A 16,402-nucleotide genomic window follows, 5' to 3' on the forward strand; every position below is an offset into this window, starting at 1 on the left:
CATGTGGCAAATATCTGGAATTACTCATATACCATCTAATTAAATTACTAAGGGAGTTCATTGTGCAGCATGAGGATAATATGACACCTTAAATTTGTTGGTACTGTAATTTTATAGTATAACTTTAAAACAACAAAACTGTGGTACAGACATCTCCTCTGCACATTACAGAAGGGTGCACAAATAGGCAAGATAAACAAACAATGTATCACACCAGCAATGAAATAAAGCGATAAAATAATATACAGGGTGATTTGGTCAAGTCATGAAGCACTAATAGAAACCATTAGCCAAACAGAACTAAAACTAGTAGCTGCTTCTGTAAAGATAAGAGGTAAGTTAACCTTTATACTTAATGTAGCATTTAATAAAAGGAAGGAGAAAAGAAAATGAACTACTTGCATGTAATTCTTTTTCTCAAAGTTATGTGTCTATGAATTACCAGTCTTGGGTTTGTGTTCGTGTGAAGTGAAAATTTTTCTTAATATTTTGTATGAATACTATATGTGCCTCTGTTTCCCCACGTGCTGCATGGTTAACTAGGTGGTGGGAAAAGGTGGTTTATTCTTTGTATCAATCCAGGTGTGATTGACACCTGGCTGTCTGGGGCCTCACACCCATGACGAACCCAGAAGACAATGACCCGGAAATCAGTGCCTAGCATCAAACAACCCAGGATTGCCAACCCCCTTTCTGCAGGAAGCCAATCAGTTTTGGTCAGTGGGAGAACAAAGAGCTAAGGAGGATAAGCAGGTGACCTATTTTTGCCTGGGAATAAGAACAAAGAATGGAGAGACCTTTGTGTGTGGCATAGTGTGGGTTGCTGAAAGCAGGACATACACTTCTGGACTAGCCCTCGGGCCGGGTGGGGGGGTGGCGCGGGTGGAATATGCTGTAACTTTCTATTCTTGATGCTATCTACGAATTTGCTACACTGCATTCCAGACACCTAATAAAGCTTTCTGTTTGACAATTCTGCCTGATAGTCACTCCAGTCTAAGGAAGTCTAGGGGTGCGCATTGCTCCTTTGGGTGAGCAAACCTTCCTCAGGTGTCCAGTTCGAGTGGACTTACTGAGGGAAGCTCACGAAGTAAGCAGGGGTGTAAAAGGCTCCAGGGTTTGATCCCAGGAGATGGTGAAGGCAAGGGGCTTACCCCAGTGAGAGTGTGAGACTCTAAAGGGGTCCTCCCAAGGACTGTTCCAGAGCCATGTAAGAGCACTGGTTCTGTGGATACATGACAGCTTGGAAGCACAAGACCAGAGAAGAACTCCCAGGTCTTTAAATGTTGCAAAGTTTGAGACACTTAATAAGATGCCTTCCTTTGAAAAGCTTGTAATGGTAACTCAAATAAAAGCCAATTAAAATATAACGTAAAATATTTTAATAAGCTAAATATTTTTTTCCAAATTCTGAGGATTTGAGTTGAGTGGTGATGCAGAGAGATTTATATCTTTAGAGAATAAGAATTACAAGTATTATTTTTCCCTAAACACACACTTCCCACTATTGGGCACTAAAGCTCTAGCTACATCTCTAAAATAACAGATAAAGAACAACAAAACAAAAATCTAATCTAATCATATCTTAAAAGTGAAAAACAATAGTTTCTCTTTTCATGTACATGAAAGATAACTCCTTTACAATGCAAAAAGTTGCAGAGGACTATGATATATTTTTGATATACGACATATATATATATATATATATATTTTCAGAAAAATTTAAAGAGAACTCCTGACACAAATACAATTATTGAGATTAGGAGTGTCTGGGGAACAGGTTTGTGAACAATGTCATCATGGATTGAAACCCAATCTATGCAAAGATGCACTTCGAAATATGTACATAAAATACCATGTAGCTGCTTTATAACTCTCCAGGACAGAAACAGATCTGATGCTAGTTAAGCAGAGCTGCTCTGTCCCAAAAAGAATGAGTTGACACACTACCTTCAAGCTACTAGCATGGCTGGCTGAAGCAGTAAAGAGAATCAAAAAGCCATTTAGACGAGGTATTCTTGGCAACAATGAAGTTTATTGTTTGGTATCAAACAAGACATATGATGATGAGTATGAAAGACACCCAGTGTCAGAAGTAGTAGTCGTCCAATGATGGACAATGATTGTAGCAGGGAAAATACTTCCATTAATGATTTAAAGAAGATATGATGGAGGTATAAGAAAATAATGAATGGTATAAATCACTTCAATGGATGCACCAAATTAAACTATCACAATATGAGAACAAGGGAGCAACCAATGGAATCGGAAGCAATCATTCAAAACTGAAAAGACATACTTTTTTATACAATGCATAAATAACCTGTAAAACTCCCTGCCACAAGATACCCCTGAAACCAAGAGATCAGTAGGGGGCAAAAAAAGGATGATAGATTTATACAGATAACATCTACAGATTACACAAGAGAACAAAAATTATAAGGAGATATAAATCCTTATGCTTCCAGGCATAACCAACCTCAAGAGTCTGAGGTTAGGAAGGAATATCCTGTATGGACAGGTAATACCCTTACTGTCTGCTATGGAAGTTCTTTCTCAAGTTTCTGGCATTGGCCACTGTCAAAGACAGGACACTGGACTAGATGGACCACTAGTCTGATCTAGTATGGCAATCACTATGCTCTGACAGGCTTTAGTGTACATTCCAGGTAAAATATACAGATATTTTCACATTAAACTTGTGGAAAAAGGCCTCTCTGGGATGGCTGTACAATAATGAAAAAAGGTTGGCAGGAACTCCATTACCACTTTCAGAAGGGATTTAAAGTATACCCACAGCACTACTTCACCCTTGCAGAAGCTAGTGTAAAATGGATTATTAGACAGAGCCAGAAGTTCACTCATTCTGAGAGCTAACTTAATTGCCTCCAGGAAAAGCTTCCACAACTTTTTTTTTTTTTAAATTAAAAAAAAGCCACCCCCACATACAGGATCAGCATCTTCCTTGGCTGTTGTACCATGATTGTCAATTATTTCTAATTGTGCTGAATTATTATTAATGCAATGCAGCTACCTGTCCATTAGGAATTGGATTTAATTTAATGCAAGTCAAAATTTTCTGTCTCTACCAAATTGGGACAGATTTAAACAGTGGAAATTTTTTTGCAAAACAGCAAAAGCCAGATAAAATACTCACTATTAAAATGCATGTTTAAACTTTATGATTCTTTTTCTTACCCACAGTAGCATAAACACTTTTAGAGGCTACAGTATACTAATACACACACTTAACATATACACATGTAAAATTAAGTTAAGCCAAAAACTTTAATAAATGAATGAAAAATGGCCTTCTCAGATTTACGTACCGCTTCAGTGTGTATCGGGTGTACCGCGAACAGCAAAGATGCAATTACACTACTCCTGTTGTCCAGAAAAAGCTTACAGACCTTGAGGAAGACTATGCAAACCACCGCATGAAAAACCAGATTCAAGAGGTGATAAGAAACTGCATTTAACTCACTGAATAGGTAGTTTAAACGAAATGTGAGGACAGTAAGAGGTCGATATGACTTATGACTCCTTTCCTACAGGGAAATAAATAAATCATAAAAATAATCAATTTACACTTACACAAGGCCTTTCAATCCAAAAACAATTTAGACTATATACAAGAATTTTTTCCACTACTGAAGTGCATCTATCTAAGATAAAAATACCAGTTGGTTAGCACTACACAGCAGTTTAGAGCAGAAAGTAGAGACTGACATCTATTTAAAATTCCAGGGAAAATTAAGATAGGAAGAATGTAAAGAGGTAAGGTTGACCATTTCCCCAGCTTCTAAATGAGTTTTGTATATTTTTCAAATATATTGTCTGATCCACTACTTCCCCATAGCTAGTGTTCTACTAGATAAAGTACTAATAAAAATGGCCAAAAAACTTTTTTCCAACTATTTATAATACATGTATTTGATATATGAGCAAAGTTTATATCTAACTATCTAGCTTATTTGTCCCTCATAAGCACATTTCTGAATTATATAATATGTACTCAAAGCTATATTTAGCACTTTCTTTCCATTCAAATTAACAAGGACTGAAATCTATTTACTTTTTAAAACATGATTTCATTTGGGCTGACTTTTTAGAGGTATTATTATTAACTTAGACCCTGTAGACAGAAGTCACTTCCCCTCCCCTTCTTTTATCCTAACCCTCTTTATTTACTTTGTGTATTATGGTGCATCTGGTGTTTTGGTATTTTGTTGTACTTGGAAAAATTAATATAAAATTATAAATATATACAATGTGGTTTCATTGTTAAAGAAGTAGCTTTTCTATTTTATTCTGACAGTTCACAGTGAATCCAATACGAGTAAAAACAACGAGAGTCCTATAGCACTTTACAGTAATAAGAGTGAGTTCCTTAAAAAAAAAATGTTTTTAGTTATGGCGCTAGCATTGAGGTCTATTTATATCCTAATCCTAATACATCCTAATCCTGCAAGTGCCCAGTACCTCTCTAGGTTAGGATTTAATACGTTAACAGTATTATTTAATTATATTATCAGGGGAATCATTAGAAAGCTTAGAGCTAGTGTGTTTTTCCATAAATTAGATTGGTGCTGTTATTTATGTATGCCAAAGAAAAGACAGGAACTATGTGAATTTACTTGGTTTAACCAAAAATATGAAGATAAAATGTGTATTTTATTACTCATTACCATCTATGCTATTTATACTATTCAAGTCTGTCATGTCTTAAAAATAAACATTTTTTAAAATAAGAAATATTTAGTTGAAACAATTATAGTTTTTCAAAGATTATTAATATGTTTAATTAATAAATAAATCTTATAATTTAGATTGTCTGAATGTACAGTTGAGTGTGAACTCTAAATTATTGGGAGTTGGTGGAGTTACCACATGTCATTCTAAAGGTGATTTTCCTTAGAGATGCAATGAGTTTGTATATTTGACATACGACTGTGAAGTCACAATTGCTATTAACAGACATCAGAAATTATAAATACATCTACAGTATTATATCCTCAGACTGCCAGCTAGTAAGAAAGTCCCAAATCCTATCTCATGGCTATATAGTCAGAGGACTATTTCTTAAAACTATATAATATCACAGCCATAAAAAGATATTTAAAAATTTATGGAAGTGTTTCCAAACTATTTTATGGCATTTTGTTTTATTCTTGTGATACTATATCTTTAAAAGATATCAAACTAAGAAAAATAAACTAATACTGATGAAGGAATACATGGATTGTATGGACATTTCTTATATTATTGGGTGATCTGTAAAACATAAATATAGGAAAACTAACATTTAATGTATCAAGTCTATGAGTATCTAAAATTTTGTTTTATTTCATGGTACAGTCATTATGAACTGTGAGATAGTGAGATTGTATCAGAGGTAATTAAACCAATAACGAGAGTAGATTTGTTTACTAGTAAAGCAAAATTCTAATAGTTAAAATGTTGTAATAGTTCTTTGGGTTTCTTTCAAACTGAAAAAAAATTAGTACTCAATTGTTACTATTAAACAGAGCTCGACAGTTTTGAATATGCAAGACCATTTACTTTTTAGCAGTTAGATTTTCGCTGTGACTATGTAAATGCATATTTTATTTAATCTCTCTATTTCTACTAAGGCCTCAGAATATCTAATATCAGATCTGGGGATACAACAGATTGTGTAGAGAAGCGTATCTAGGCACTTATATGCCCTCCCTCATTACAGTAGCTGAGTGCCTTCAAATCATTAATGAATTTCTTATGTGAGATAGGAAAATATTGTGAAGTGAGGCACAGAGGGTGAAATCCCAGCTCCACTGATGTTAACAGGAGTTTTGCCAGGATTTCACCGTGGGAGATGAAGTGATTTGCCCAAGGCAAACTTCATAGCAAAGCTGGGAACTGAACTCATCTCTCTCAAGAATCAGGCATCTGCAAGACCATCTCTTCTTATTTTTTTCCAGCTTCACTAGGAGTAGCCTACTCCTAGGGATTTTTGTTTTGTTTTAATTCTTGGGTAGTGCTCAGATACTATAGTTTCTAAGAGAAAAAACAAGAACGGGTGGACATAGTGATGCCATGTGATGCAATAAAATATAAACTAGTCCTGTAATAGGCTCCATCGATCAACCAAATGAGACTATAAAAAACATAAATCAGGAACACAAGTTAAAAACTGGTATTATTTACCACTCATCAAAAATAAATTATTCTGCAAAAGTGAAATTATAAAGGAGAACATAAGAAGGGGAACTTTGAAGAACCTGAAATATTTTTGAGACCAAGTATATTTATGACCAGTTTACCTCAGACATAGGAGTCCCCCAGAAGTCATTCTGAAACAGATTTTTTAAAGGAGTAGAAGGATGCAAGTCTTTATTGTCCAGAATTGCTGAAACATCATCAAAAACAAAGCCACAGAAGAGACTGTTCCAGTAACAGGCTGCCACCACACTTATTATCAGGGCTATTTCCTTCAGGCTAACATCTGCCATCTTCTCCACAAACTTTTATGGACTAAATCTGGAAAAATGGACAGTTCCATGAACACAGATTTTATTGATTTCCATTTTAGTTTATTTCAACTTCAGTTGTTGAATTTAGTTTTAGAACAATCCATATTAAAAAAAGATATAAACACTACATGACTAAATTCATTCAAAGCTAAAAGTTATACACAAGTCATGTCATAGTAATACGTTTAAGCTTAAAACTGAGGTTTTCAAAACAAATTTTACAAAACCTAGTATTAAGAAAAATGTGACTAAACTTTTTCCCCTTAATGAAGGCTTACATCCAAATAAAATTTTCTCCTGCTGTTTCATTTGCTTATTTCCACTGTATAAAAACCTCAATAGCAGCCATCACATGCCCTTGGCCTTGCTGCCAGAGACACTTGTAGTCAGAGCTCTGCCCGATGAATGGTATAAATAAAAGAACTTTTAAACATCAGTGTTCTGACATCCTAATCACAAACAAGAGGGCACTCTGAGCATACAGAGTTACCCCAATGGCATACACTGTATTGTTAATGTTTTTGCAGAATTTTAAAACTGCATTTTTAATATAATTGTGTTTGTGGAAAACAGCTACCGGAAAGAAAACTAATCTTATAAACCCAACATTCTGAAAGCTATACAAGAAACATTCTATATAAAACGTAAGTGCTTCAGTATGTTGGATGCTCAACAGCTGCTGAAGGAAGTAATGATTTGTAATAATAAACAGTTTAACTTACCACTGAAGAGGACAAGTTGTTTATCTTCATTCTCAGTAGAAAGTTCATGAAGAGGCGAACTTAATATTTTTTTCTAATTATGCAAACTGTGTTGGTGTCACTGTGTGCTCATGGGAATTTTCTATAAAGAAGAAAAATGATATTTACGGAAAATACTAAAACTGAACTACCTTTTTCATTTTCATTTTCCACACAGTCGTCTAGTTAACTCATTAAGCACTAGAAATAATCATGGAATTGCTATGCAGTCATTTAAGAATACTGTGAAGTAATTATTTTATGAACATTGTACATGACCGGGTCAGTGAGGTGAAGTTATGTATACTGGGTTATAAGACTTTCCTGTATTAATGTATTGTTCTAGCTTAGCAGGGGGCTGTAGAAGCAACAAACAAGAGGGCTATTACAGGTTAATGTGACAGCTCTTCTGCCAATGCTGGGATCTAATAGCTCTAATTGATCTAATAGATCAAAGGGCAACAAAGTTAAAAAGTGACTTGAAGGGGGGGGATGTTGATCAAAAGGACTAAGCAGACAAAGCTGGAGAGAGGTTGTGAATTAAGGGAACAGACCATGCCAGCCAGATCCAAGGGGTATTGGAGAGTCGATAGGAAGTTTAGATCTACCAGGATTCCAGTGTGGAACATGGTGTGACCCTATGAACACTTCAATACCAACTGGCATGAAGCCTACTGTTCTACTACAATACCAACTCCTTTCAGGCCTGACAAACTTTTTACACCTAACAAACTGCTTTCATAAGATTTTATGCAAAAAGGGTCATGTGAGGTCTTAAATAAAAACTCACGTTATACTGATTCTCATAATTGTTGCAAAATGTATGTACAATGGATATTCGAGCTGTTTATATGTACCAAAAATATGTGTTAGAGCCTGTGTCTGTAGGGCCCAGGATCTAAGGGGGTATGCATCTGAAGAGACTAGAAGGTATAAGATGTGCTGTCATAGCTACCTGAGCTAACAAGGATCAATCAGAAGAAACTGAAATCAAGAAAGTGAGAGCTGGAAGCAGTTATCTTTACAAATGGTACAGAAGACTTTTCCAGTACTCCAAACGTAGGGGTAGTAGAGCAATTCAGCCATTGCAGGGATCCTTTCCTCAAATTTAAAAAACCTTTGTAATAATAATAAAAAAAAAAAAAAAAAAAGGGAGAAAAGTCACTGAATAAATAAAAGAAAAAGTCAAATATAATTTAAAGTCACTAACAGAAAGCTCTATTAAGGAGACGTTAAGGTTGGTGCAGAAGTGGTGTTTTCTGCTTCCCAGTACCCTTCTGGAACATTGCAGTTCACAACCCCAAACTCAAATGATAGAAAACCAGGAAAAGCTCAGTTAAGGTAACCAAGAGAAGAGTGTTATTGTTAGAGTTGTGGGGAAATGAAGCATAAAGCAGGGTGACCAACTGACATGAGTCCAATTTCAGGACAGCATGATCTCATTAGGCAGCGGCACAGGAGCCAGCCAACAGCTAAAAACAGGGGAGTTTGAATGGGACTGGGGAGGGAGTGTGTGGTGTTCTGGTATTGTTGGGGTGTTCATTGGGGGCTGTTTTGGTGGGGTTTTTTTGTTTGTGTCTCTCACTGACAGGATGTACGGGGAAATGGTATGACAGATACAGAGGCGATAGTGGTAGTCACTCAAGCAGTGGAAGAGACAATGAAGATCACTGGATGTGGAAGCTGCGGGATGTACGTGATCCTGGAGGGCGTACCTCATAATTGTTTTGTTTGTATGAAATGCTGCCTAAGAGAGCTCATGGAAGAGAAGATTCGAGGCTTGGAGATGTAGATGGAAACTCTGGTTGAGGTTAGAAGAGGGTTTGAGCAGATGATGGAGCAAAGGAATGAGGAGGCTGAAGGAAAATACCCAGACCTGCAGATGGAAGTAGGACCAACGAACTCTGAGGGGAGAATGCTGGGTCAGGAAAGTGGCCAGTGGAAGCATGTGACTGTAAGAACCCAGCAGAGGAAAAGATGGGCTATTGAAGGAGAAATAGAGCTCAAAAACAGGTTTGCGGAGTTGGAAAATGAAGGGGCACAGCAGGTGGCTGCTGAAGGTGGAAGAGCAAGAAAATCCAAAAAATGAATCAGTTTTTCTTTGCTGGATTTTCATTCTGAGGTTGCACATTAGCTCATATACAGTAGAACCTCAAAGATACGAACACCTCGGGAATGGAGGTTGTTCATAACTCTCAAATGTTCGTAACTCTGAACAAGACATTATGCTACAGTCAGCGTCTTCTAGCTGAGGCTGGGAGACATCTCTGCAAAGGTGGCACCTGGCAGCACTGCCTGGTTTACAAGCAGCTCCCTGCCCTATTCCTATTTCTTGCCTTTGGGCTGAACTAGGGGGGCCTGCCCCACACCCTTGGCACTACAAGCCCCAGCACTGAGCCACCTCTCCCGAGGGCTCTCGCTGCTCTGTGCACTGCTTGCCACACTCCAGAGGCAGCACGTGGCAGGAGGTTGGCGCCAGACTGCTGCCAGCGCCCTTCCCTCCCCTGCCCCTTGCACTCCCAGAGGTGCTGGAAGGATCCAGGAGTGCAGCCACGGGCAAAGCTTGGGCTACATCAGTGCACAGGCTGTGGCCCTTTAAAACTCCTCCAGAGTATAGCTCCTACACTCCAGCTCCAGCTCAGATTTTGGCTGCAACAGCAGTAGCTCAGTAGCTCCCTGAGGCAGCTTCTTTCTCAGACTCTGGACTAACCTTCCTGACCTGGGTGGTCGTGAAAATAGCTTCCCCCTCCCGGTGGGGTGGGGTGGCAAGGGGGGGGGGAGGTGAAACAGCACCTTTGGTTTACAGGAAACAGCACAGATCCAGGTTGCTTCTCATCTGGACTATACTGTGCCTGTATTGCATCTCAGGCATGCAGAAATTTGCTTTTTTTTTTTTGTTTCCTCTCCCTCCGCTGCTGCCTGATTGCTTACTTCCAGTTTCACATGCTGTTCAGTTGACCTGTCAGTTCATAACTGTGGTGTTCATATTTTTGAGGTTCTACTGTAGTTTACAACCTGTCACCTCATTTCTCTCGACAAATTCATGCTGTAGGGACAGCAGGTAGATTTCAAGGTCACATGGTATTCCCTGGCCATCCTTGTCATTTTCGAAGTATTTCCACAGTGATCTCAGGCATTCATCTTCCCCAAGTGACAAAAAGTAAATCCTGACAGCTAGCCAGCAATCGTGTAATCTCTTAACTGCAGGAAACAAACTTGGCCACCTTGTCGGTACATTTTTGTACGTTGTCTTGTACTCTGTCACAAAATCAAACATGCTTTTAATTTGGTATATGATGAGAAGTGGCTGTAAATTTTGGTTACTATGCTCTCGATATCCAGTCTAAACCAGTCAGCTGCATGGCACGCATAGTTGTGCATCACGTGTGCCACACAGATCGCTTTTATGATGCTACTATTCTGATCTCTGAGTTTTTGGAAAACAGTTGTTTTCCATAATTTACACTAGCATTGTTGGCTGTGTAAGCAGAGACCTTGTCTAAACTCCAGCCATGTTCGTGCAGCCTTGCAGTAATCTGAGTGAATACGGCTTCAGCTGTCTCTTTGTGATCGTCATAAAAGTCTAGCAGTTTATTCTGTACACCAAGTTCTGAGGGGAAAGTTTTGTATTGCCATGGTTTGAGGCATCTGAAGCATCAGAAAAGAATGGCCTTGTGTCAACTTTTGAGTCACTCAGTGTCTCAATCATTTTGGTATTTAAATCAAAGCACTTTTTGACAGAGGCTGGAGCAAGCACATCTGTAACAATTGCAGCACATTTTGTACAACCACATGACTTTTTCTTCACAATGTCAGAATCTGGAAATACAGTACAGTATAGTTTTGTTCCACAATTGGCTGATCTATAGGAATGTCCATGGCATAACTGTGCGGTAGGTATTAAGTCACTTCTGCAGCAGTTACCTTGTCCACATTACTGTCCTTTGGTTTTACAAAGAAACTGGACATCGATTTGTTTTTCTCTCTTTGTAGCACAAATTTTATGTGGGACTCACTCATGCAATGCCGCCTTACATCCGCCTCCCCGCCGTGTGTAATTGTAAAAGCTCTGTGGCAGATGGTGCATTCCACTTTCTGAGAATCTCTTGACAGTCACAGACTTAAACCAGGAGTATGCTCTTTCCCTATCTCTTTTTTGTTCTTGGACTCCACCCACTTTGTTTAATGTTAAGTCCAAAAAATTGACCGTAATAAGCTATTCTATATGTTTATGCAATGCACATGTATAGCATCACGCCAGTAATCCCGCCTGATCGCTTTCCCCAAACAGCGCCAATATTTACTATGAAGCCTGGCCGTGGGTGGCACATGCACTTTGGGGAGGCCAGCCCCCCTTCCCACCTGGTCCCACCACTTCCACGTCCCCCCATGCTCATCTGCCAGCCAGTACTGAACCCTCCCAAACTCCCCGAGCCCGACGTGGAATGGAGCAGCCCGGCCAGAAAGCCCCCCCACCCCAACTCCTAGCCCCATGTTGAGTAGAGCAGCCCAGGCCAGCCAGGCACCCCCTCCCCACCCCACTCTTTACAGGACATTGGGTAGTTGTTGCAGGACGCAAGACAAAGGATCCAATTGCAGGACTGTCTTGCGATTTGCAGGACAGTTGGTCACCCTAAACATAAGCTTCAAAAACTAATCAAATAAAAAACAGGAAATGCACAGTTAAGGAGATGCTTCACATACATTAACTCTGCAAGCCCACTAACCCCATCCCCTACAGGAGTCCCTCAGGAAGGTCACAGGACCTTACCCATCCTTAAACTTATCTGTCTATTGTGATCTCTGCCAAATCACTGTGCTCTGGAGAGCATTGTTGATTTAAGGAGTTACTCGCAGCTGAGGTTAGTGGGAGTACAGGAATAAGAGTGATCTGGAGTTGTACTGGGCAAGAAGAAAATGGCACTTTTTTTTTTTTTTTTAAAGGACGCATCAAGTACTGTGATGTCCAACTTCCTACTGTCATCCTGATGAGAGTAGAATTAGAATTGCAGTGTGTGTGCAATAGCAATTGAACAAATAATTTCCTGGTTTTTGAAGTTTTCTTCCCTGTTGCAATACTTTTCAGTAGTACTTGGGAAGACCTTAACTGAGCACTGTATGGTTTTCTAATGTAAATTTGGAATTTTGACACCCCATATTCCAAAAGGAATATTTTTTATTACAAGAAGGAACTATTTTGTGCAATAATCTTAATGGGTTTTTTAAGTGAATAACCTATTATTCAAAAAAAGAAAAAAAAACCCAACTCCATGAAGTGAATGAATTAAGCTGACAGAGGATTCTGATATCCCTATCATCAGAATGGGTTCACTATTTTGTGGCTGGGCTATCAACTGTTCTCAATCAACATTAGACATTGCGGAGGTCGACTCAAGGGTCATCCTTGTCAGTGGTAAAACAGCCACTATTAGAAAGCGCTTACAACACAGGGTCTTGCTTAAGGAAAGAGCCTAGCCACTTGCAATTTTAAAATGTTACACTAAGCTGTGTGATCCTTTACCCCTTGTGACACCCTGTATCCCATATTCACCACTTTTATATGGTTATGATATATTGTGTACAAAGTAAGCCTTCTAAGGTATCATTTGAAAACTGAATCTGCTGAACATCATTGTCCTGTTAAAATGTGTGTAACAGTGTGTGTTAAACTATGAGATTTTACTATATGTTGTTGCTGAAATATGTTGTAATTCTGAGCAACACCCACAGACTGGCTCCTCAGAGACAACAAAGGACTGACCACAGGTGTGAGAAAACTATTAACTGCTGAAGCAACTATTTGCCAGCAGGGGAGACTGTAAAACAAAAAATGCACATCATCTCTGTGACAGCTCAAACTTCACGTACACAGAAGGTATAATATACAATTCACGTAAAAGACATTTCAAATCTCACTTACACAGGGAACTGTTTTGTCTACACTCCAGCTGTGGGTAATCCTCAAAGAGGGGAAAAAAAGATATAATAGAAAACAAACACACAAATTACCTCTTTCCCGCACTCCTCACATCTTTGGTCATGGCAGCTATCATGCTTGAAAGAACAAAAAGCTTTTGGAATCAGGGGATAGGTTCCAGCTGGAAGGCTTTCCAGCTACTACCAACTGCTGTAAGCTTTTTGGTGAGAAAAACCCTTTTAATTGTTTTTGTTTTCAAGATCACTTAGCTTGGTCAAGTTTAGGAAGTAGCTTATGTTTTTCTCTTTTTATTTCTTTTGCATCCAATACTGACTTAGATTTTAAGTGATTATAATTGATAGGGCATATATCTTTCTCTAGTTAATAAACTTGCTTTAATGTTTTATCTGAACTAGTGTGTTTGATTGAAGTGTTTGGGGAATCTCTCCTCAGGTCAACAGGGCTGATGCATATTCACTACCCGTTGTTGGAATAACTAAATGTGAGCTTGTGCCATCCAGTGGCCTACTGAATATTTTGGGGGGCAAGGCTGGAACTGAGGGATATGTTTGTGCCACCCTGTATCTATTCATGGACAGCTGGGCATAACATTTGTGTGTTCAGCTGGGAGTTATTTTGCATGCTGGTGACAGAGTGAGCAGAGCCTGGAGGGGTTTACAGTTCACTAGCAAAGCAGTGTAGAAGGGATCCCAGGCTGGAGAGAAAAGGGGACACAGCAGTTCAGGTTGCACCCTGGGGAATGTAACAAACACAATACAATAAAACCTCAAAGATATGAACACCGTGGGAATGGAGGTTATTCGTAACTCTGAACAAAACATTACCATACAGTACTCTGCAGTCAGTGTCTTCCAGCTGAGGCCTGGGAGGGATCTCTGCAACAGTTGGCAGCACTGCCTGATTTGCAAGCAGCTCCCTGCCCTATTCCTACTTCTTGCCTTTGGGTTAAACTGGGGAGGCCTGCCCCACACCCTTGGCACTACAAGCCCCAGGCTTCAGCCAACTTTCCCCGGGGCTCACTCTGCTATGTGCACCGCTCACCACACTCCAGAGGCAGCACGTGGCAGGGGGTTGATGCCAGCCTGCTGCTAGTACTCCTCCCATCCCTGCTGCTTGCACTCCCAAAGGTGCTAGAAGGATCTAGGAGTGCAGCCATGGGCAAAACTTGGGCTGCATTTAAAATTCCTCCAGAGCACAATGTGTAGGCAGCAGCTCAGACACCGGCTCCCACTCCAGCTCCAGGCCAGGCTTTGGCTGCAATAGCAGCAGCAGTTCCCACCTTAGTCAGATCACTGCAGCAGCTTCTTTCCCGGGCTCCGACTGAACTTGCAAGCTTGTCCCCCTCCTGTTGGGAGTGGAAAACAGCTTCCACCTCCCAATGGAGTGGGGTGGGAAGGAGTGAAACAGGGCCCTTGGCTTACAGGAAACAGTGCAGACCCAATATAGTATTCATGTAAGATATGCCATGTCAGGTACTGTTAGAAAGGCTATAATGTGCTAAATAAGATGATAGTGTTTATGTTCATGTGTTATATGTGTAGTGGAAGTTATGGATGTCTGATATATCTGTATTTCAAATTGTGCTGTCTGTGTCACACCCCAGACAGGATGGCTGCAGAACAAAAGCCTGCTTGATGGCCCATTAAGAAATTCACAGATGCAAGGGGCCCAGGGGGGAGGAGGAGGGAGAGAAGCCAGGGATATACCTGATGAGTCACCAGGACTTGCTCAAGTGACTCTGGACTCCATTTTGATTCCTGTGAAATTCCACAAGCAGCATGGAAAGGGCCAGAGAACATAAAAGGCAGAGGCCTGGGATCCATTTTGTCTTCAATCCTGTTCAGCTTTCAGCCTACCTACCTCTGGATCAATTCATCTGCAACTGAACTGAAGCTGTGAAACAAAGGACTGAGACCCATCCAGGTACTGGATGTATACCAGAGGGACTATACAAGCCTGCAATCTCCATAGTTCCTCTAGAAACCTGATGTATATGAACTTTCAAATCATTTGTATGTATCTGATTGCTTTAATCCTTTAACATTTCTCTTATTGTTTGTTCCTTTTTTTTTATAATAAAACTTTAGTTTTAGTTACTAAAGAATTGGCTAGCAGCATGGTATTTTGGGTAAGATCCAAACTTATACTGATCTGGTAATGTGGCTGAACCTCTGGGGTCAGGAGGAACCTTTTTGGTAAAGAGCATAGAGTTTAAACAACCGGTCCTTTACTGGACCTAGTGGCTAATTGGGAGCCAGTGACAGAAATGCAGTAAAGGGGGCTGTGTGTATTTGTATACTGGCTTCTTGATAACCAGTATGGGGAATCAAAGGCGCTGGTTGGGAAGTCTGACTTCAGTGTCATCCACCAGTGCTGGGAGAATCTGCTCTCCTTTAATGCCTGCCCTGGCCTTGGCATTTTCAGGTGGCTACCCTAGGCACGGAAGGGTCACAACAACTATTTGCTGGGCAAACATATGCATGTGTCTCATAGATCTTTGTAAAGACAATGTAACAAATGATACCTCTACAGCAGGGGTGGCCAATCCACAGCTAGGGAGCTGCATGCAGCTCTTTGCTCCTCTGAATGCAGCCTGCTGCTCTTTGCTCTGAAATTGACAAGCAGTGCATAGGGGAAAGTGAAATTGACAAGCTGCCTCCAAAATTGACTGATCAGGGCCAATTGAATTGAGGATTAGTGGGAATTGTGGCAGAGGGTAAGAGTGGAGGGGAGCTTGTCAATTGAGAAGTGAAACTAACAAGCTGCCTCAGAAAATGAGGGATCAGCAGGAATTGTCAGCAGAGGGTAAGGAAAATGTGGCTCTTAGAGTTATCAATAGCTATTTTTTGGCTCTTCATCTCTGACTGGTTGGCCACCCCTGCTCTACAGGGTCATAAAAGACCCACTACACAGCTGTGGCTGGCCCTGGTCAGCTAACTCAGACTTGCAGGGCTCACCCCTGGGGTAAAAACTGCTGTGTCAACATACCCTCAGTCAGACAGACCTTTATTTAATTGAGAATCACTTTTATACAACTGGAAGTGGATTAAATATTCTTCTTCTCCTGGTTATGTAGCATTTACTACTTTTTTCACCCATTTAATATTTCACACATGTACATTACATGCATGTTTGGTTATTCCAAATGTATACAACATATAAATCCTGTATAGCACATTTTATATTATTCTCAGAATACCATATTGCTCTAA

General features: G+C 39.8%; 1 protein-coding gene across 1 annotated transcript in view; it reads right to left on the minus strand.

The window, feature by feature from the left end:
* Positions 1 to 16,402, minus strand: part of TMTC3 (transmembrane O-mannosyltransferase targeting cadherins 3) — a 46,857-nt gene that overhangs the window by 27,601 nt on the left and 2,854 nt on the right. The window contains exons 2-4 of the mRNA XM_067559844.1: positions 7,235 to 7,355; positions 6,303 to 6,519; positions 3,330 to 3,548 (exon numbers count right to left, since the gene is read on the minus strand). Of these exons, the coding sequence (XP_067415945.1) occupies positions 3,330 to 3,548; positions 6,303 to 6,491 (408 nt within the window). The 5' untranslated portion in view covers positions 6,492 to 6,519; positions 7,235 to 7,355. The remainder of the gene's footprint in view (positions 1 to 3,329; positions 3,549 to 6,302; positions 6,520 to 7,234; positions 7,356 to 16,402) is intronic.

This window comes from Emydura macquarii, unplaced genomic scaffold (genome assembly GCF_026122565.2).
Source record: "Emydura macquarii macquarii isolate MOO-44397 ecotype Brisbane River unplaced genomic scaffold, CSIRO-AGI_Emac_v2 contig_2205, whole genome shotgun sequence".
Lineage (NCBI taxonomy): Eukaryota > Metazoa > Chordata > Testudines > Chelidae > Emydura > Emydura macquarii.